This window comes from Rana temporaria, chromosome 2, assembly GCF_905171775.1.
Source record: "Rana temporaria chromosome 2, aRanTem1.1, whole genome shotgun sequence".
NCBI classification, from domain to species: domain Eukaryota; kingdom Metazoa; phylum Chordata; class Amphibia; order Anura; family Ranidae; genus Rana; species Rana temporaria.
This window is the reverse complement of record NC_053490.1, coordinates 534,232,713-534,255,917: the sequence shown is the minus strand read 5'-3', so window position 1 is coordinate 534,255,917 and position 23,205 is coordinate 534,232,713. Positions and strand designations below refer to the sequence as shown.

Below are 23,205 nucleotides of genomic sequence, written 5' to 3'. Positions count from 1 at the left end.
GGTTGATGACCACTGCTCTACACAGCATCAAGACCCTAAAGACCCCCCCTTCATGGGTATGCCCACTATGATGGGGGGATAACTGGACCCTATATAGGGATTAGTGGTATGTAAGGCATGGTAAATCTTTTTTATATATGAGCCATAACTGTAGCCCAATTAATGTCTCATACTTGCCATTTGCTTTACACTTGGTGTACCCTGAATATTTTTTTCGTACATTTAAAATATCAGGAAACTGGGAATGTGTTTTGAAACGTATTCCCTTTTTATACAGTGTTAAACTTTTTCAAACTTGATGCTAAAATTTCATCATGCAGAGCTTAGTCTTCAGTGAGTAGTTTAAGCCAGTAGTCGTCAACCCTGTCCTCATGACCCACCAACAGGCCAGGTTTTATGTATTACCATGGGGAGATGCAGACTAGAATACTGAAATCACTGAGCAGCAAATGATATCACCTGTGATGTATTTCAGTTATCTTGCAAACCTGGCCTGTTAGTGGGCCTTGAGGACAGGAGTTGATGACCACTGGTTTAGGCTGGGTTCACACTACTACACTACTTTCATCCTACTTTGCTCTGCTACATTGGTCCTACATTTATCCTACATTGGTCCTACATCCATCCTACTTTCATGAACGGGATACTACTTTGGTCCGACTTCAATGATATTCAATGGGCCTGAAGTAGGATCAATGTAGGACCAAAAGTAGTACAGGGAGCATTTTCAAAGTCGGACCGACTTGTGTAGGACGCTACAAGACGCTCTCATAGGGAAACATTGAACACAGAGCAAAGTAGGATGAAAGTAGTGTAGTAGTGTGAACCCAGCCTTAAGCCTTTTGGCATGAGGATTTTGTTAGTGGTAGACACCCATCAAGTTTAGACACACTAAGGCTGCATTCACACCTAGGCGACAAAACGCCTGAAGCGCGACGCTGGAGGGGCGAATTTCCATTGCTGTCTATGAGATGGTTCACATCGAACGCCGTACGCCTGCCGCCTGAAAACAAGTCCCGGACCCTTTTTTTTCAGGCGGTATTGGCGTTCGGCCATAGACGGCAATGGAAATAATTTGTGAAAAAAAAAAAAGTTAAACAAATCGCGGCAAAATACGCCGCATACGCGGCGTTACAATGTGAATGCACTCTACTCCATTTCACCCACTCTGGTAGTAACTTCACTACACAAATAGAGCTTTCTTTTGGTGGTAATTCACGACTCAGTTTTTTTGATAAAAGCGAAAAAGAGCAATATTTTTTCTTTCTATTTAAAAAAAAATAATAATCCAACAATCCTATTTTTGTCATAAATTTACGCCAAAATGTATTCTGCTACATGTTTTTGGTAAAAAATCCCGTTAAGTGTATAATTGGTTTGTATGATCAAGAAAAACGTACTACACAAGGTAGTGACAGGGCGGACTTTTTCAGGCAATCACAGGGACATAGGGATTTAGAAAAATATAAATTTAATTACAAAAAATTTACATACAATAACTTCAATAAAATACAGTGAAAAAGTACAGGATATACATTCACAAGCAATATTATCTTTCGGCGAGAATATGATAATAAAGTGAGTGCCTTTATGTTTCCCCCTCCCCTTACCTTTTTGAACTGGTTTGTATGATCATTGGGACATATTTTACTGGGACTTATGTGGGGGGACAGGTGTTTTTTTTTTTAATGCGTTTTGGGGACGTGTGTTTACTTTCGGTGTTTTTTACATTGTGGGGACACTAGACTGATGATCGGTGTGTTAAAAAAAAAAAAAAAAAAGTCTCATACTCGCTGATCACCGGCCGGCTGCAGCGACTGGGTCACAGAGCTGAAGAACGGTGAGAGGTGAGTGTAAACAAACCTTTCCCCATTCTTCCTAGTGTGAGTGTCACTGATGGTCGTTCCCTATGACAGGGAACAGACGATCAGTGACGTCACAAGCCACGCCCCCACACAGTAAGAATCACACCCTAGGAAACTATTAACCCCTTCAGCGCCCCCTACAGGTTAACCCCTTTACTGCCAGTGCTATTTTCACAGTAATCGGTGCATTTTTATAGCACTTTTCACTGTAAAAAATGACAATCGCACCAAAATGGTGCCAATAAATGGTGTCAAGTGTCCGCCATAATGTCGCAGTCACGATAAAAATCGCCGTCATAACTAGCAAAAAAATAAATATAAATGCCATAAAACTATCCCCTATTTTTGTAACTTTTTTGCGCAAACCAATCAATGGCTTATTGCGATATTTAACTGAGGAAAATATATATATTATAAAAAAACATTTTTTTTATATAATTGTCACTCTTTATTTTTGTTTATAGCGCAAAAAATAAAAACCGCAGAGGTGATCAAATACCACCGAAAGAAAGCTCTATTTGTGGGGGAAAAAAAGGACGCCAATTTTGTTTGGGAGCCACGTCGCACGACCACGCAATTGTCAGTTAAAGTGACGCCGTGCAGAATCGCAAAGGGGGCAAGGTCCTTTTTTAGTTACAAAATGGTCTGGTGGTTAAAAAACGAATAATTTGGAATGGGGTCGACCTATAGGAAAGGCTCCCAAGGGGCGAGTCCTCAAAAAGCTTTGCCAGTGTCCAAACATACAAAGGCTCCATCCTGTAACCCAGCCTATGAGTAGTAGGCCTGTGTTCTGCACTGTATTCCAAGTTACAGCATTCACAGACAAGTCAAAATTCCGTGATTTTGTATTTATCCAAGTCTTGTAAATCTTTTTCTTTTTCTTTTTTTTTTTTTCTTTTTTTAATTGTTTATAACAGGAGTCAGGCCCACAGTGGCCACAGTAGTACAACAATAACAGCAGATAGAAACATGTTACATGTAAATCTTTTTCTAAATCACATTTATTATATCACAGAAAATGAAGGCACCTCTGTCGGCATCATTGTCGGCATCATTGTCGGCATCGTTGTCGGTATTTTTGCTGTCGTCGCCCTAGTAGTGATGGTGATAGTGGGGATTATCTGCATGAAACGTCGGGTAAGTGATGACCTATCTCTCTTTATGCTTTTTGCAATGATGTGCAGTCAGCTGGGGGGGGGGGGGGGTACAGAAGCATTTAATACATTATCAGATCACAGCCAGCAGGTGCGCATCATTGGTAAGCAAATCCTTCTGATAGACCACATTATGAAGCCTTGGCTTACTCTGTAAAATAACTACTTTGCATTTAAAAATGTTGACACCATTATATGAGGCCTTCAGTTTGGTAATTTTCTTGATTAACTCTCATTGCCACCTACATAAGGGGTTATGGCAATGCATATGTATACATATACAGTGTGTGTGTGTGTGTGTGTGTGTGATGCCTATAGCACAGTGATCTCCTCCATCTACATCTCTAATTTAGTTTATAGTATGTGTGTGTGTGTGTGTATATATGTATGTATGTATATGTATGTATATATATATATATATATATATATATATATATACATACATACATACATACATACATACATACATACATACATACATACATACATACATACATACATACATACATACATACATACATACATACATACATATATATATATATATATATATATATATATATATATATATATATATATATATATATATATATATATATATACTTGGTTTGCTAGTGTCTCGCAAAAGGAACAGGATTCAAGCCTCTGCAGTACCGCATATGGCCAGAGGTGCGGGGCCCAGAGTGTTTCCGAGTACAGCAGAGCTGTCGCCGAGGCCCCCCCCACCCCTGGCCACATGCAGTATTGCATACAATAAAAGTCAATGCTGAACAAATTATCTGTTTCCATTGACTTATATGGGGAAACTTGCTTTCATATGCAAGTGCTTTGGATTACAAGCATTCTCCTGGGACAGGAGATCAAGGTGTGTGTGTGTGTGTGTGTGTGTATACACTCCCGATTCAACCCCTCACGATCTTAATCCGGCATTTCCATGACTCATTCATGGAACAAACTGCCCTACTCTTGGACCTCTCTGCCTTCAACACAGTTGACCACCCACTCCCTTGGCCTCCGTGATTCTGCTTTTATCCTGCTTCTCCTACCTATCGCAGTGCACTTACAACTCCATCTCCTCTTCCTGTTGGGGTACCCCAAGGCTCTGCCCTTGGGCCCACCTATTGTCGCTCTTCCCTGGGCCAACTGATATCCTCCCCTTGGTGTCCAATACCACCTCTATGCCAATGACACCCAGATCTGTCTCCACTCCTCAACTCGCCCCCTCGATCTCCTCACATATCAGACTTGCTGAATGACTTATTGGAATGGATGTCACACCACTTCCTCAAACTCAATCTTTCTAAAGCTGAGCTTGTTGGATTTCCCTTTTCCTGGTCCCCCCCCAAATGACTTTACCAACTGGTAGTAAACTCTGTACTTCGGCTTTAACCTACAGGTAAGCCTATAAGGCTTACCTGTAGGTTAAGGAATATCTCCTAAACCTGTAAGGTTTAGGAGATATTCTCCCCCCCCCCCCACAATGCGCCGCTGACTGCAGCGGCGCAGTCGGGATCCTCGGCTAAAGGGCCGCTGGACCTTGCCGGAGGGAAGTCTTCCGCGTGCATGCGCGGGAGTGACTACATCGCCGCTCCAGCCAATCACAGCGCTGGAGCGGCGATACCCGGAAGACACGCAGAGGAAAGATGACACGCCGAGGAAAGATGACATCTCCCTCAGCGTGGACCAGGTAAGTTCCTCTCACCTCGTTCCAAGTTAAAGCGGGAGTTCACCCAAAAATCAACTTTCTGCAGTTAGATCCAGCATACTGCTGACATCTGCAATATACTGGTCTTCTTTTATTTATTTTTTTTGGTACTTATCATTTTAGCAGTATTTCTTCTATGGCTCCGAGCGGGGATTACTTCCTGGTATAGGAGTTCCCGAAGACGAGCAAGTTGATTGACAGCCTTCGATAGCGCGTCACGGCTTCCGAAAATACACACGAGTGACACTCGGCAATTTACGGCGCCTGCGCAGTCAGCTCTACACGGCAGGCGCCGTAAACAGCCAAGTGTCACCTCGGCTATTTTCGGAAGCCGTGACGCGCTATCGAAGGCCGTCAATCAACTTGCTTGCCTTCGGGAACGCCCATTCCCCGAAGGATTCCCCGCTCGGAGCCATAGAGGAAATACTGCTAAACCGATAAGTACCAAAAAAATAAAAAAAAGATCAGTATACTGCAGATGTCAGCAGTATGCTGGATCTAACTGCAGAAAGTTGATTTTTGGGTGAACTCCCGCTTTAAGTATTTCATAATCCGCTAGTATGCGGTGCATACTAGCTGATTATGGCTTTTGCTTTGCTTTTCAGGTTTAAAAAAAAAAAGACAGCGGGTATACAACCGCTTTAAGATCGACAGCACAGCCATTGCCAAGGTCCTGGGTCCTGGGTATAATCCCTGACTCGGACCTCTCCTTCAGCCCCCACATCCAATCGCTGGCTAAATCTTTCCACCTTAACCTCCAACATCTCCAGAGTTCAGCCCTTCCTAACTGACACCACAAAGCAACTTCTTCACTCCTTGATTATTTCCCCCCTTGACTACTGCAACTCTCTCCCTTTTAATGGCCTACCCATGCGCAGGTCCCCCCCCCCCCCCCGCCATTTAATTCAATTATGAATTCTGCTTCTAGATTTGTACACCTCACTAATTGATCCGTGACTGCTGCTCCTCTCTGCCAATCCCTTCACTGACTTCCCCTACCCCATTGTATAAAATTCAAAATGCTAACCATAACATAGAATGACATTCACAACATCGCCCCCCCCTCTACATCACCAACCTCTGTAGATCTCACCCAAATCTTCCCCTCCGCTCCTCCCAGGACCTCCTGCTCTCTAGCTCCCTTGTTGTCTCCTCCCATGCTCGCCTTCAGGACTTCTCCAGAGCCTCTCCCATTTTAGAGCTCCCTGCCCCAGTATGTCCGATCAGCCCCTAACCTCGCCACCTTTAGAAGATCCCTGAAAACTAATTTATTCAGGGAAGCCCACCCCACCTAACTGTCCCGAGCCACCCCCATCAAATCATTCTTTGCAGCTATTACCATTTGTACCCCCACCCCTCCTTTTTATAATGTAAGCTCTACGAGCCGCGCCCTCCTGAGACTGAGACACCTATGCAGATTTTGCATTTGACCAGATATGCAAGGTTTATTTATTTGTAATAAAATGCCCACTAGATGGTGCTATTCCCTTCCCTACACGTGCACACAATCGCACTGCAAAGTATCCGTTTCGTTATCGGGAGTATTTTTTTTTTTTTTACCAGTACTCTGTAATGCTTTATATCGGCACCAGTATCTGTGCATCCCTAGTTTTTTTTTTTTTTTTTCCCCTGGATTTAACCACTTGATAACTGGGCCTATTTTGGCATTTCTGTCCTTCATGTAAAAATCAAATTTTTTTTTTTTTTGCTAGAAAATTAATTAGAACCCCCCAAACATTATATATTTTTTAGCAGACACCCTAGGGAATAAAATGGCGGTCATTGTAACTTTTTTTTTCTTGCACGGTATTTGCACAATAATTTTTCAAATGCCTTTTTTTTTTTGGGGAAAAAAACGGTTTCATGAATTAAATGACAAAACGGTAAAGTTAGCCCAATTATTTTTATTTTTTTATTTTTAGAATGTGAAAGATGATGTTACACCGAGTAAATAGATACCTAACTTGTCACGCTTTAAAATTGCACACACTCATGGAATGGCGCCAAACTTCGGTACTTAAAAATCTCCATTTTTTTTTTACAGGTTACTATTTTCGAGTTAGAGGAGGTCTAGTGCTAGAATTGTTGCACACACTTTAACGCACGCGACGATGCCTCATATGTGGGGTTTGAACAGCGTTTTTTTTTTTTTTTTAAATCACTTTTTCTTTATCGTACATCACGGGACACAGAGAAGCATAGTAATTACTATGTGGGTTATAGTGAGTACCTTCAGGTGTGGACACTGACACGCCCTTAAGGCAAGAAGTTCCCTCCCCTATATAACCCCTCCCATACCGGGAGTGCCTCAGTTTTTTGTCAGTGTCTAGGTGTTGGTCACGAGTGAACATGTGCTCCAAGGAGCTCTACTGGAGGGATCCATATTGGATGTAAAAAGCCTCCATGAAATCCGGATCCGTCCAAAGTGCTTCTGAGCCAAAGTGGACGGTACCCGGGCCCCGGTTAAGAAGAACGGGGTTTGGCCTGTAATGCTTCTCTTTGAGAGCTGGATCCTGGTTATTCAGTACTTTGGTCAATTTCCTAATACCAAAAGTTTACTGACAGGGTGCGATATGGGTCCAGGTGTGTGGTGTTCCTGTCCATGGACCCCGGTCCCTGAAGGTCTATAGACGCTGCTCTCCGTGATGAGTGAAGATTGGACTGTCTGTTATGCAGAGTCCTGCAGCGTTGGATCAGGTAAGTGAAGGTGCTTCAGGACTTGGTCCTAGGAGTAACCTTCCTTTATTTGAGCCATTATGTTTGCCTAAAGCTAACTGTCTGTGCTTCTCCTATATGGTCCTGTGTGTTGTGGGGAGGAGGGGTATCTCTAGTCAGGTAGTTAGCCCCTCTTGTGCAGGTTAAAAGCAGAAAAAAGTTGTCCAAAAGGTTTGGCTTCACTTGGCTTACCTGGTTCTCACATGGAGCTGTGGTTCCATCCTCATGCATGGCACGCGTCATGCGCGCGCGACATTGATGTGTCTTAGGCGCACGCGCACAAATGAATTTTTTGTACGCTGCTCCGAGGCGCACGAATGTGCGCGGCGTGCTCCGTGAGATGCGTGTGACGACATGTGCGCGCGTGCGGCTACGTGTGCGCGCGTAGCCTCGTGGTGCACGCCTAACAGCGGTGCGCGCAGGGGGTCTATCTCAGCTGTTCTCTATGAGACTTGAGATTACAGGACAGAGCAGGTCAGGTGATACACCTAGTCCTTATATGCTCCAGTCCACCTAACTGGTTCTGGCTGACGGTGGACACAGAGATCTTGTGCACATACTTCAGTATTTAGTACTGGGGGTAGACAGTGACATTTGCTTAAGGCGCATATTGGGCTCTGCACCTTGCCAACCATCAAATAGCAGCGTCAGTGCTGGTCTATAGGTTCGCAAGTAGTTGCAACTATTGTGAGCACCACAGCTTTATCATGGCTAAGGGCTCAGGGACTAGAAGCAAAAGAGCAAAGGGATCGCCATCTGGCTCAGAGGATCTCGGGCATGCTCCTGCGGCGGCTTCCTCTCCTGAAAAATTCAAGGAGGCCCAAGGTGAACCATCAGGGCTGTCAGATGTCTGTTCTGCCCTTGTCCCACTTGCTCCAGTTTTTGTGACACAGGAGGCTATGGCCTCAGCTATGGGGGGTCTGGAGCAGAGATTAACGACCTTGATTACATCCTCTCTCTCAAGGGAAAAACGCACAAGGTCCCCCTCTCCCTCTGAGGAGTCCCTCGATTTGGGGCATGCATCCTCAGAAGAGGTTGATTTACCCTCTGGAGATCTGGCAGAAGGTCAGCTGGAAGTAGTGGAATCTGAGGATTCCACTTTGGGAGAACCCTTTTCGGCGTCGCAATCCGAAAGATTGTTGGTCCAGTCCCTCACTGAGATGGTCCGTTCGGCTTTCAAGTTGCCACTTTCAGAGCCAGCTTCAAGTACAGTCTTATCTTTAGGCTCCTTAAAAGCTCCTCAAGCTAATTATTCCTTCCCGCTTCACCCCCTGCTGGAAGGGCTTATCTATAAGGATTGGGAACATCCAGATAGATATTTTCTTCCTCCTAAAAAGTTTTCGGTTTTATACCCCATGGAGGAACAATTCACTAAAAAAATGGGGCATCCCCAAGGTTGACGCAGCTGTGTCCTGCGTAAACAAATCTTTGACCTGTCCAGTAGACAATGTTCTGGTATTCAAAGATCCGACAGACAAGAGATTAGAGACTTTATTAAAAACCTCTTTTGTTTCGGCGAGAGGAATAACCCAGCCTGCAATTGCGGCTATTGGGATTTGCCAGGCCTTGAAGGACCAGTTTAAAGGGGTCTTAAAGGAATTGCCGGCACAACAGGCCCAGAATTTGGCTGAGTTTCCCAGAGCATTATGTTTTGCCATAGATGCTATTAAGGACTCCATTCAGCAGTCCTCACGTCTCACTCTCTCGCTAGTTCATATGCGCAGGTTACTCTGGCTGAAGAACTGGTCTGCTGAAGCCCCGTGTAAGAAATTACTGGCGGGGTTTCCCTTTCATGGAGAGCGTTTGTTTGGGGAAGATCTGGATGCTTACATTCAGAAAATTTCCAGTGGCAAAAGTACACTGTTGCCAGTAAAGAAAGGGTTTAGGGGTCCCCCCCTCCTTTAAGCGATCCTCCTCTCCTATCCCTAGTACTTCCGGTACCAGGCAGTTCAGACGGCCTCCTGGACGATTCAATGCAGGTGGGAAGCCACAGGGCCAGCCTCAGGCCCCCAAAAAGCCTTGGAACCGTAAGCCACAGGCCAAGCCAGCAACTAAGTCAGCATTATGAAGGTTCTCCCCCACTCAGCCGGGTGGGGGGAAGACTTCAGCTGTTTGCGGAGGCTTGGCTAGACAGGATCCAAGACAGGTGGGTCCTCTCTACGGTCTCCGGGGGCTACAAGCTGGAGTTGAGCGAATTTCCTCCGCCGCGCTTCTTAACCTCGAACGTCCCAAAGGACCTCGGCAAAAGAAGGTCCTTAGCATTGGCCTTAGATCATCTGTTATCCCAAGGGGTAATCAGAGAGCTGCCAGTGGAAGAACAAGGTTTGGGGTTTTATTCCAATCTCTTCACCGTCCCCAAACCAAACGGGGATGTAAGACCCATCCTGGACCTCAAGGCCTTAAACAAGTTCCTAAGGGTCCAATCATTCCGGATGGAATCGATCAGGTCAGTGGTGGCCTCCCTGCAAGGAGGGGAACTTCTAGCGTCCATCGATATAAAGGACGCATACTTGCACGTTCCTATCTTTCTCGACCATCAGAAGCTGCTTCGCTTCGCGGTAAATCAGCGCCACTTCCAGTTCGTGGCCTTACCTTTTGGTCTGGCCACCGCTCCTCGTGTTTTCACGAAAGTATTGGCTCCACTGTTAGCCTATCTAAGGTCTCAAGGCATATCCATAGTAGCCTATCTAGACGACCTATTGGTAGTAGACCGGTCAGTGGCCGATCTAAACTCAGCGGTATACAGAACCGTGAAATTTCTGGAATCCATGGGTTGGGTTCTCAACCTGGACAAGTCAGCCTTAATGCCTGTGCAAAGGCTCGAATATTTGGGTCTACTCATAGACACAAAGCTAAAAAGGGTCTTCCTGCCCCAAAGGAAGTTCGAGGCTTTAAGAGAACTAGTTCAACTAGTCAAAGCAAAGCGTCAGCCTCCCATTCGCCTCTGTATGAGGTTACTGGGAAAGATGGTAGCCTCGTTCGAGGCCGTCCCATTTGCGCAGTTCCACTCAAGGGAGCTTCAACATGCCATTCTGTCCGCTTGGAACAGAAAGGTTCAAGCCTTGGATCTCCCTATGTCTCTCTCCCGGTCAGTCCGGCAGAGCCTTTGTTGGTGGCTGGTTCCCCGGAACCTGCTAAAGGGGAAGTCCTTTGTTCCCGTGACATGGCAGGTTGTGACCACGGACGCCAGTCTGCTAGGCTGGGGTGCAGTCCTGGGAGGTTTGTCTCTCCAGGGGATATGGTCAGCCTCCGAGAGGTCTCTACCCATAAATCTGCTGGAAATTCGAGCAGTCTATCTAGCCCTGTCTGCTTGGTCAGACAGGTTGAAGGGTCTTCCGGTCAGGGTTCAATCAGACAATGTCACTGCCGTGGCATACATAAATCACCAGGGGGGCACAAGAAGTCGTGCAGCCCAAAGAGAGGTGAATCGAATCCTGACCTGGGCAGAGAAATATGTCCCATGCATATCTGCAGTGTTCATTCCGGGAATAGACAATTGGCGAGCAGACTACCTAAGCCGCCAACAGGTGCTTCCGGGGGAATGGACTCTTCACCCCGACATCTTCCAGAACATTTGTCAGAGGTGGGGAACACCAGATGTCGATCTCTTTGCATCGAGGTTCAATGCAAGTGTGGGCAACTTTCTGTCCCGGACAAGGGATCCACTTGCTTACGGCACGGATGCACTGGTATTCCCATGGGACCAGTTCTCCCTAATGTATGCGTTTCCTCCGCTGCAATTATTACCCCGTCTTCTTCGCAGGGTAAAGTCGGAAGGAAGACCAGTGATTCTGGTGGCTCCAGCGTGGCCCAGAAGGGCCTGGTTCGCGGACATTGTAAGGATGTCCGTGGGGCAACCGTGGTCCCTTCCGCTTCGGCCGGACCTATTGTCCCAGGGGCCAATATTCCATCCTTCCTTACCGTCTCTCAATTTGACGGTCTGGCTATTGAGTCCCATATCTTAAAGAAAAGGGGTCTCTCTAATGCGGTGGCATCTACTTTGATTAATGCCAGAAAACCGGCATCCAGACTTATCTATTACCGAGTCTGGAAATCTTATGTGGCCTGGTGCGAGACCAGGGGTTGGCATCCCCGGAGGTATCTCGTTGGCAGAATTCTGGAGTTTCTGCAGTTAGGGGCAGACATGAAGTTGGCCCTAAGCACCATTAAGGGCCAGATCTCGGCCTTATCGATTTTTTTCCAAAGGCCACTAGCTACACATTCCCTGATCAAAACCTTTTTTGCAAGGTATGATCCGGCTTAGTCCACCAGTCAAGATTCCCTTGTGTCCATGGGATCTGAATCTGGTCCTTTCTGTCTTACAGAAACAACCATTTGAGCCCTTGGCTCATATTCCTTTGGTCCTTCTGACCAGGAAGGTGATATTTTTGGTAGCCATAACCTCCGCTAGGAGGGTTTCGGAGTTGGCGGCCTTGTCTTGTAAGGAACCGTACCTTATATTCCATAAGGATAGAGTGGTCCTACGGCCCCACCCGGCTTTCCTACCTAAAGTTGTTTCAAAATTTCATTTGAATCAGGATCTTGTCCTCCCGTCTTTTTTCTCAGAACCTAGTTCTGCAAGGGAGAAGTCTTTACATACGCTAGACGTATTAAGAGCAGTTAAGATCTATCTTAAGGCTACTGCTCAGGTCCGGAAAACTGATACATTGTTTATCCTGCCAGAAGGTCCCAGATGTGGGCAGGCAGCGTCGAAGTCCACTATCTCCAAATGGATTCGGCAGGTCATTACTCAAGCCTATGGCTTGAGGGGAAAGGTTCCCCTGTTTAAGGTTAAAGCACATTCCACTAGAGCAGTGGGTACTTCCTGGGCAGTACATCATCAAGCCTCCATGGCTCAAGTCTGCAAGGCCGCGACATGGTCGTCTGTCCATACTTTCACTAAGTTTTATCAATTGGACATAAGAAAGAATGAGGAGAGCGCCTTTGGGCGCAGTGTGCTGCAGGCTGCAGTTTGATTCCTCATGTCTGATGGCGACCGGCTTATTTCTTGGGGTCTCCCTCCCCTCATAGCATTGCTTTAGGACGTCCCACATAGTAATTACTATGCTTCTCTGTGTCCCGTGATGTACGATAAAGAAAATAGGATTTTTATAACAGCTTACCTGTAAAATCCTTTTCTTTTGAAGTACATCACGGGACACAGAGCACCCGCCCCTCTTTTTGGGGTATTTGGGACACTTATTGCTTGCTACAAAACTGAGGCACTCCCGGTATGGGAGGGGTTATATAGGGGAGGGAACTTCTTGCCTTAAGGGCGTGTCAGTGTCCACACCTGAAGGTACTCACTATAACCCACATAGTAATTACTATGCTTCTCTGTGTCCCGTGATGTACTTCAAAAGAAAAGGATTTTACAGGTAAGCTGTTATAAAAATCCTATTTTTTCCTATTCCAAGGAATGTAAACATCCCTTGTAATAGGAATCAGTGTGACAGGTCCTCTTTTTATGGAGAGATATGGGGTCAATAAGACCCCACATCTCTCCTCCAGGCTTACAAGCATGAAATCAGTGAAAAAAAATTCTCGATCACATGCCGACAGCCGCAATTGCGGCTTTGTTTACTTCTGGCTACCGGGCGTGACGTCATAATGTCGCGCTCGGCCTCCGACGGTCATAGTCATCTCTATGCCTCCCAGCCAGCGCCGGCAGATTTGTTCTCCGGGCCCCCGATGGCATGGGAGAGCCCGGGGAAGCACCGGATGGTGGCGGGAGGGGAGGATATCCTCTCCCGCAGCCTATAAAAACAATCAAGGGGCGGAACTGCCGCTTTGATCATTCTTATCGTGCAGAGAATCGGCGGCTGAAGACGGCGATTTCTGACTGATGCCTGTAGCTGCCCCATCAATCAGATATCGCCGCACAAAGCTGAGGACGTTAACGGCCTTCGGTTGTCAAGTGGTTAAGCATCGCCACAGTATTTGCAGCTGCCAGTGATTATATTTTCAGAAAGTAGAAATCCTCCAGAATTAAAATGGTGATGGGATGCAATTTCTTTTTGTTATTCTATCAACAGTTTTTTTTTTTTTTATTTCAGTAGAAATGCACTATAGTTTAGTTTATTTTGGGAAACACAAAGATAATATAAGAGGTTGTGTTGTGTTTATAGATTCCAAATATGAAGCCTTGAAATTGCTTGTGCCTAAGAAATGGCAACAAACTTCTGTAGCCTCCATTCTTCCATAGGTGATGATTTATCTCTAAACTGATAACCTGTAGGGGCTTTTTAACAGTCAATATTGGCCCTACAATTATTGATCTCACTCTGATATAACATTGCGCAATCTACATTTCCATACATGGGGTACCCCAAACTTGTGTGGTTTTTACATCCATGTGCGGCAGGGAATCAAAGGGGTGTTGTTGTTTTTTTTGGGGGGGGGGGGGGTTGTGTGTGTATTTTAGTGGGGGGAGAAAGGACTTTTTTTTTTTTTTTTTTTTTTTTTTTTTTTTTATTATTAGATCACATTGGGGGCCAAGGTTCCCTATGTGATGCAGTTTTGTTGTGACAGGTTCTCTTTACTGAAATTTTATGTCTCACCTGCCCTCAATTGAAGCTAATGGAGGTCAAATTGTGCACCATTGGCTTTCACCCAGCCCCAGCATCCAGAGAAAGGGACGGCTGAACCCAAAAGTGATGTTGGGCTCCATTCAGACTTGTACGACTCCAAAGTGACACCGACTTTGGAGAGCAACTTTGACAAAAAACTTTGGATGCAACTTGGATATGACTTGAGTGATAATGAATAACTGTTGCACACAAGTTGCATTGTATAACCTTCAGGTACGACTTTCATGCAACTTCTGAGGTTTAACATTGAAATCTATGGCCCTCAAGTTGCATGAAAGTCCGACCGAAGTAGTGCATGAACTACTCTGAAGTTTCTAACACTTTTAAAGGGGTTGTAAAGGTATTATTATTATTATTATTATTATTATTATTATTATTTTTATTATTATTATTTTTCCCTAAATAGCTTCCTTTACCTTAGTGCAGTCCTCCTTCACTTACCTCATCCTTCCATTTTGCTTTTAAATGTCCTTATTTCTTCTGAGAAATCCTCACTTCCTGTTCTGTCTGTAACTAAACACAGTAATGTGAGGCTTTCTCCCTGGTGTGGAGTGTTGTGCTCGCCCCCTCCCTTGGACTACAGGAGAGTCAGGACGCTCTCTACATTGCAGATAAAGGAGCTGTGACACTCCACACCAGGGAGAAAGCCTCGCATTACTGTGTGGAGTTACAGACAGAACAGGAGGTGAGGATTTCTCAGAAGAAATAAGGACATTTAAAAGCAAAATGGAAGGATGAGGTAAGTGAAGGAGGACTGCACTAAGGGAAAGGAAGCTATTTAGGAAAAATTGTACCTTTACAACCCCTTTAAGTCACACATAAATGAATGGTTATTATTGGAAAACATGGGAAACGCTTGTCGTGCAACTTTGATGTCCAAAGTTGCCTGACAATTCTGGATGGAGCCTAATGCATGTTGCTTACTAGGTAGGAAAGATGACACAAAGGACATTCACTGGCCGGCCTCCCTCCCTCTACCCAGTTCCAGGTTCACAGGGGGGCATAGTGGAGCCCAGGAAACATGGGGGGGGAATTGGTGCGTGGAAGTAAGCCTTCCACTGGACAATCGGCTTTTATATTGGCTACAGTAAGCGTTATTTTATGAGGGGTATCCTATCCATCATCTGACATGTCTTCTTTTCTTTATATGCTCAGAAACGTTCAAGAAATCGGATCCCAGAAACTGCAACTCAAGATGATGTGCTGTATAGATCTTTGCCCACCGTACCACCCCAGGATGGATCCGTGCCCACTGTCGCAGAGAATAATGAATTTGTCGCTATAGTACCCAACGGGTCAGCGCCTGCTGTTGCCCTGGGTAATGGGTCAGCGCCTGCTGTTGCCCTGGGTAACGGGTCAGCGCCTGCTGTTGCCCTGGGTAATGGGTCAGCGCCTGCTGTTGCCCTGGGTAACGGGTCAGCGCCTGCTGTTGCCCAGGCTAACGGGTCAGCGCCTGCTGTTGCCCAGGCTAACGGGTCGGTACCCACTGTCGCACCCAAAATGGATCTAAAAAAACATTATTCAGACTGGAGTTGCTGTCGGTCACAAATCTATGCATGAGGCAGACTGCCCTGTAGCCAACAGATCATGCGATTCAGTCACTGGAAGGATCGGGAGATCGATATCTTGCACTGTGTACAATGTGAAGCTTTATACTAATGGTTGTCAACTTGAACTAAAAAACTCATCTGTGTTCCTAACACTTCCAGAGGGCTGCACCGTAGCAGCACATTTTCATGCATTGAGGTGCATTACATCAAATTGGCAGCTAGAACCCACCTCCGTGCCCCAAAAACGTTTGGTTCTGCTGCATTTTTTTATTTATTTTTTTGCAATGTATCGCAATTTACACTGATGAAGTTGGGAGTACAATACTCCGGCATTGGTGTCAGTGTGTGCAATAATGACCTCAGTCAGTGAATGCAATGGCTCCCAGCATTGGTGTCGGTGGATGCAATAACCGTCCCCTCCTCCTCCCATGCCAAGACATTCTGCATTTCATTGAGATGGAAAGGCCCACACCCCCCTTTCTATCTAATTGTGGCTCCATAAGGTGGAAGACGTAAACTCATTGGAAGACCCGGTGCTTTTTGCCCAGAATAGACGGGGGCGATGCTCTTAAGACGGGTCCACTGGAATGTGTGTGTTCTGTGAAGTACAAGACTTTTTGTTTTTATAACGGGTTCTGGAAACTGACTTTCCTTTTTTTATTTTTTTAATAATTTTTTTTTCTTTTCATTTTTTCTTTTCTTTTTTTTTATTTTCTTTTTTTTTTTTTTTTTTTACCGACCTTTTTTTCCCTCATCCATTGAATATCAGCATTGCAGTTTTGACCCGTTCTCCTCCCCCCTAGCTTTCCCATTTCCCCCTAATTTATTATTGACAGCGACTTGTCTGCTGCCGTGGTACTGATCGCTTTTTGTCAAAATGCATTACTCACTTATAGCATTATCAATTTTTTTTCCTTTGTGGAAATATTTTTTCCATATGTGACTACTGTTGTAATTTTTGTTATTTTACTGTTTGTCCCTTTTTTTTCAGATATGGTTTGTTTTGGAGCTGGGCGATTTTTTATTATTTTTGTGATGGACACCAAGCCAGTCCTGAGGAGGCGCTGGGGGCAGGAGTTTTTAGGCGAGGCCTCGGGACCAGTGCGGTGTCAGCGATTTGGTCAAAATCTGAATCAATTTGACCTTCAACTCCATTTTTAACTCAAATCAATTTTTTTGCACAGCCCTAGTTTGTTTATACTTTCTATTACTAAATAAAGAATTTAAGGACCCATTCACACCTAGGCGTTTTGTCGCCTGTAGTGTGACGCCCGCTGCCGCCCCGACACGCCAGAGGGATGATGTAACATTGCCCTCTATGGAGATGGTTCACATCTCCACGCCGAACGCCTGTCGCCTGAAGAAAAAGTCCTGGACCTTTTTTTTTCAGGCGTCTTTCGGCGTTCGGCATAGGAGATGTGAACCATCTCCATAGAGGGGGTGAAGGCTGCATTCGCGGCGTTTTGTCGCTGCGAATCGCGGTACAAAATGCCGCTATTTGTCGCCGCAATTCGCGGGACAAAACGCCGCGATTTAGTACGCCGAGGTGTAATGCAGCCTAAAGATAGAAAATAACCCCATTGGTGTCCGTGGCCCCATTGCCCCTGCTTTGGTGGACATGGCAACTATTAACCCCCCCAACAACCTCGTCGGTGGTGATCACTTGCCCAATTGCACACTCCTGTGCTGCTCTACCTCTATCCACCAGCCGGGACTTTACCTTCCCTGTCTGGGGAGTACAGTCTACTATCCTTCAATGGCCTAGTGCTGAAACACAAGAACTCCTGCCACCTCACTGCCACTCTAAGTAAATGGTGCCCAACAGCTCACAGGCCACACACACAATGGACTGATGTGGCCCGAGGATCTCTTGCAGCCCATTTTGGGCACCAGGGTTCTATACTGTCCTCCGTTCTCGTACATGTTTTTTGTCAAACATTTCTGTAAATTCCTACTATTGTATAAATGTAACTTATTCCGTTTCCTATTTGTATGAAAACTTTTATGCGTTTGTGCATATGAAAAATATGTATATGGGTTTTAAACTAAATTTTAATATATACAATTTTTTTTTTTTTTAATAAAATCTTTATTACAAAAAATGTTTAGTATTGTTTGTGCCATGACACTGGATCCCCTGAGCACTCCGGGATATCTGCAGAGGGTGAGATGGGGGGGGGGGGGGTGTTTGCTCTGACTAAATTGTGTGTGTGTGTGTGTGTGAATATTTCAGGTTGTGTGAACATCGTTTTGCAAAGATAAGAATAGACTTAAAAGCGTTTGAAAAAGAGAGACCAGAGCTCCACCGGGTAGGCTGGATTCAAGGACACACTTTATTGCAAAATTCCTCCTATTTACCTGGCAGAAAAAAAGATTCCTCTTAAATTTTTAGTTTGTTGTAGTTTTGCCCCTAAAATAGAAAATGTACAACAACCATTTTATATAGGGTTTTTTTTTTTTTTTTTTAAGGGGTTGTAAAGGTAACTCCCCCCCCCCCCCTAATTATCTTCCTTTACCTTAGTGCCGTCCTCCTTCACTTACCTCATCCTTCCATTTTGCTTTTAAACGTCCTTATTTCTTCTGAGAAATCCTCACTTCCTGTTCTTCTGTCTGTAACTCCACACAGTAATGCGAGGCTTTCTCCCTGGTGTGGAGTGTCGTGCTCGCCCCCTCCCTTGGACTACAGGAGAGTCAGGACGCTCTCTAACACACGGCTTCTTTCCTCTATCTGCAACGTAGAGAGCGTCCCGACTCTCCTGTAGTCCAAGGAAGGGGGCGAGCACGACACTTCACACGAGGGAGAAAGCCTTGATAGAAGAACAGGAAGTGAGGATTTCTCAGAAGAAATAAGGACATTTAAAAGCAAAATGGAAGGATGAGGTAAGTGAAGGAGGACTGCACTAAGGGAAAGGAAGCTATTTAGGGGGAAAAAAAAACTCCCGTTAAAGGAGTTGTAAAGGAAATGTTTTTTTTTTTTTTTTTACACAGGGTAGAGACATAATAGTTAACTGATTCCTTTTAAAATTGATTAAAAATAGATACAAATCAATCATATAATGTACCTTCTAGTTTCGTTTTTGCATCTAGTTTCATTTTTGCATGTTATCCTGCCTCTGTGCTATACAGAGCCATAGAGCAGTGATGGTTCGGAAAATGAAACTAGAATCTCCCAGTACTGTGGTCATCAGGAAACGGACAACCAGGAAGTGTCCAAAACAGAGAAGGATTACAGCAACATCAGAGCAAAAACGAACAATGAGGACATGAAATCAGGACTGCAGTACGGTAAAGGAAGCTATTTAGCTAAAAAAAAAAGTTCCTTTAGTTACCCTTTAAGACAGCTCTCATAGGGAAACATTGATTTTCACATGTCATGCGACATGAGCTCCCAATGTCTGAGCATTTGTCGGACAAGTGTGAACCCGGCCTAAAGCCCAAATCCAAACACAACAAACACCCCCAACTGATTGATATTTTTTTTTTTTTTTGGGGGGATGTCTCTACCAGCTTTACACGTCTAGAGAGGGACATTAATTTGCACACAGGTGGACTGTGTTGGTCTATCACAAACCCCAATAACATTTATGTTTATGGCTGTAACATGACAAAATTTGAACAATTTCAGGGGGTATGAATACTTTTTCAAAGGACTGTATACCGGTGCATCTCAAAATTTGAATATTATCAAAAAAGTTTATTTCAGTAATTCAATTCAAAGAGTTAAACTCGTATATTATATAGATGCATTACACACACAGTGATATATTTCAAGCATTATTTTCTTTTAAATCGGAACAAAAAAAATAACACACCCATTAGTACACCCCCCCCCCCCCCCCCATATTACATTTGTGAAATTTCTTTCTATTTAACCACTTGCCGACCGCCATCTGTAGATATGCGTCGGCAGAAAGGCACAGCTGCTTTAAAGTTGCTGCAGTGCGGGGGGGGGGGGGGGGGTGCGCTCCGTCCCACAGACTCGATGTCTGCTGGTTACCCGCGATCGTCTCAGAGTGGCAGAACGGGGAGATGCATATGTAAACAAGGCATTTCCTTGTTCTGCCTAGTGACAGGACAGTGATCACTGCTCCTGATGACAGGAGCAGTAGATCACCATTGTGTCACTTGTATCCCAGCCCCCCCACAGTTAGAATCACTCCCTAGGACACACTTAACCCCCCCCCCTCCTAGTGGTTAACCCCCGTCCCTGCCAGTGAATTTGCCCACTTCAACATAACTCATGCCCCCTCCTTCTGTAGCCACACTTCTGAGCACGACACAGACGGTGAGGGGGAATTCTTTTAACCACTTTCCCACCGGACCATTTGTCAGCCTTAAGACCAGAGGTGTTTTTACAATTTTCCACTGCGCTGCTTTAACTGGTAATTGCGCGGCCATACAATGTTGTACCCAAACAAAATTTGTGTCCTTTTTTTCCCACAAATAGAGCTTTCTTTTGATGGTATTTGATTGCCTCTGCGATTTTTAATGTTTGCGATATAAACGGAAAAAGAGCGGAAATTTTGAGAAAAAATGATATTTTCTACTTTTTGTTATAAGAAAAATCGAACAAACTCAATTTTAGTCATACATTTTGGCCAAAATGTATTCAGCCACATGTCTTTAGTAAAAAAAATGCCAATAAGCGTATATTTATTGGTTTGCGCAAAAGTTATAGCATCTACAAACTAGGGTACATTTTCTGGAATTTACACAGCTTTTATTTTATGACTGCCTATCTCATTTCTTGAGGTGCTAAAATAGCAGGGAAGTACAAAACCCCCCCAAATGACCCCATTTTGGAAAGTAGATACCCCAAGGAACCTGCTGAAAGGCATGTTGAGTCCATTGAATATTTTTTTTTTTTGTAACAAGTGATTGAATAATGACAAAAAAAATAAATAAAAAGAAATTACAAAAAGTTGTCACTAAATGATATATTGCTCACACATGCCATAGTTATATGTGGAATTGCACCCCAAAATACATTCTCCTGCTTCTCCTGAGTACGGGGATACCACATGTGTGAGACTTTTTGGGAGCCCAACCACGTACGGGGCCCCGAAAATCAAGCACCGCCTTCAGGATTTCTAAGGGCGCAAATTTTTGATTTCACTTCTCACTACCCAAGACAGTTTTGAAGGCCATAAAATGCCCAAATAGCACAAAATCCCCCCAAATGACCCCATTTTGGAAAGTAGACACCCCAAGGAATCTGCTGAGGGGCATATTGAGCCCACTGAATATTTTTTTTTTTTGTACCAAGTGATTGAATAATGACAAAAAAGAAAAAAGAAATTACAAAAAGTTGTAACTAAATGATATATTGCTCATACATGCCATGGTTATATGTGGAATTGCACCCCAAAATACATTCTGCTGCTTCTCCTGAGTACGGGGATACCACATGTGTGGGACTTTTTGGGAGCCTAGCCGCGTACGGGGCCCCGAAAACCAAGCATCGCCTTCAGGATTTCTAAGGGCGCAAATTTTTTATTTCACTCCTCACTACCTATCACAGTTTTGAAGGCCATAAAATGCCCAAATAGCACAAACCCCCCCCAAATGACCCCATTTTGGAAAGTAGACACCCCAGGCTATTTGTTGAGAGGCATGTTGAGTCCATGGAATATTTAATATTTTGCCACAAGTTGCGGGAATATGACAATTTTTTTTTTTTTTGCACAAAGTTGTCACTAAATGATATATTGCTCACACATGCCATGGGCATATGTGGAATTACACCCCAAAATACATTCTGCAGCTTCTTCTGAGTACGGGGATACCACATGTGTGGGACTTTTTGGGAGCCTAGCCGCGTACGGGACCCCGAAAACCAAGCACGGCCTTCAAGATTTCTAAGGACATAAATTTTTGATTTCACTCCTCACTACCGATCACTACCTATCACAGTATTGAAGGCCATAAAAGGCCAAGATGGCACACAACCCCCCCAAATGACCCCATTTTGGAAAGTAGACACCCCAAGCTATTTTCTGAGAGGCATTTTGAGTTCATGGAATATTTTATATCTTGCCACCAGTTGCTGGAATATGACAAACTTTTTTTTTTTTGCACAAAGTTGTCACTAAATGATATATTGCTCACACATGCCATGGTTATATGTGGAATTGCACCCCAAAATACATTCTGCTGCTTCTCCTGAGTACGGGGATACCACATGTGTGGGACTTTTCGGGAGCCTAGCCGCGTACGGGGCCCCGAAAACCAAGCACCGCCTTCAGGATTTCTAAGGGCGCAAATTTTTGATTTCACTCCTCGCTGCCTATCACAGTTTCGGAGGCCATGGAATTCCCAGATGGCAGACAACCCCCCCAAATGACCCCATTTTAGAAAGTAGACACCCCAAGCTATTTGCTGAGAGGCATGGTGAGTATTTTACAGTGCTCATTTATTTTTGAAAATGAAGAAAGATTATATATATATATATATATATATATATATAATATTTTTTTTTTTTTTTTTTTTTCAATTTTCAAATCTTTGTGACAAAAAGCAAGATCTGCAAAATACTCAACATACCTCTCAGCAAATAGCTTGGGGTGTCTACTTTCCAAAATGGGGTCATTTGGGGGGGTTTTGTGCCATCTGGGCATTCCATGGCCTCCGAAACTGTGATAGGTAGTGAGGAGTGAAATCAAAAATTTACACCCTTAGAAAGCCTGAAGGTGGTGATTGGTTTTTGGGGTCCCGTACGCGGCTAGGCTCCCAAAAAGTCTCACACATGTGGTATCCCCGTACTCAGGAGAAGCAGCAGAATGTATTTTGGGGTGTAATTCCACATATGCCCATGGCATGTTTGAGCAATATATCATTTAGTGACAACTTTGTGCAAAAAAAAATAAAATAAAATAATAATAATTCTCTTTCCTACAACTTGTGTCAAAATATAAAATATTCCATGGACTCGAGATGCCTCTCAGCAAATAGCTTGGAGTGTCTACTTTCCAAAATGGGGTCATTTGGGGGGGGTTATGAACTGTCCTGGCATTTTATGAACAACATTTAGAAGCTTATGTCACACATTACCCACTCTTCTAACCACTGACACTGTTTGTTTACATAAAAACATATTATTTTTTTGCAAGAAAGTTAAGTTGAACCCCCAAACATTATATATTATTTTAAAGCAAAGGCCCTACAGATTAAAATGGTGGGTGTTGCATTTTTTTTTACCACGCAGTATTTGCGCAGCGATTTTTCGAATGCATTTTTTTGGGCAAAAATACATATTTTTTTATTTTAATGCACTAAAACACACTATATTGCCCAAATGTTTGATGAAATAAAAAAGATGATCTTAGGCCGAGTACATAGATACCAAACACGACATGCTTTAAAATTGCGCACAAATGCGCAGTGGCGACAAACTACATACATTTTTAAAAGCCTTTAAAAGCCTCTACGGGTTACCACATTAGATTTACAGAGGAGGTCTACTGCTAAAATTACTGCCCTCGATCTGACCTTCGCGGTGATACCTCACATGCATGGTACAATTGCTGTTTACATATGACGCCAAACCGACGCTTGCGTTCGCCTTTGCGCAAGAGCAGGGGGGGACAGGGGTGCTTTTTTTTTTTTTTTTTATTATTATTTAATTTG

The 23,205-nt window shown here is 44.2% G+C and overlaps 1 protein-coding gene across 1 annotated transcript in view; it reads left to right on the top strand.

Moving 5' to 3' along the window:
• LOC120928077 overlaps window positions 1–16,266 on the top strand; it is a 30,711-nt gene extending 14,445 nt beyond the window's left edge. Inside the window, exons 4-5 of the mRNA XM_040339166.1 lie at window positions 2,881–3,002; window positions 15,185–16,266. Coding sequence (XP_040195100.1) covers window positions 2,881–3,002; window positions 15,185–15,589 — 527 coding nt within the window. The 3' untranslated portion in view covers window positions 15,590–16,266. The remainder of the gene's footprint in view (window positions 1–2,880; window positions 3,003–15,184) is intronic.
• Window positions 16,267–23,205: the final 6,939 nt, after the last annotated feature.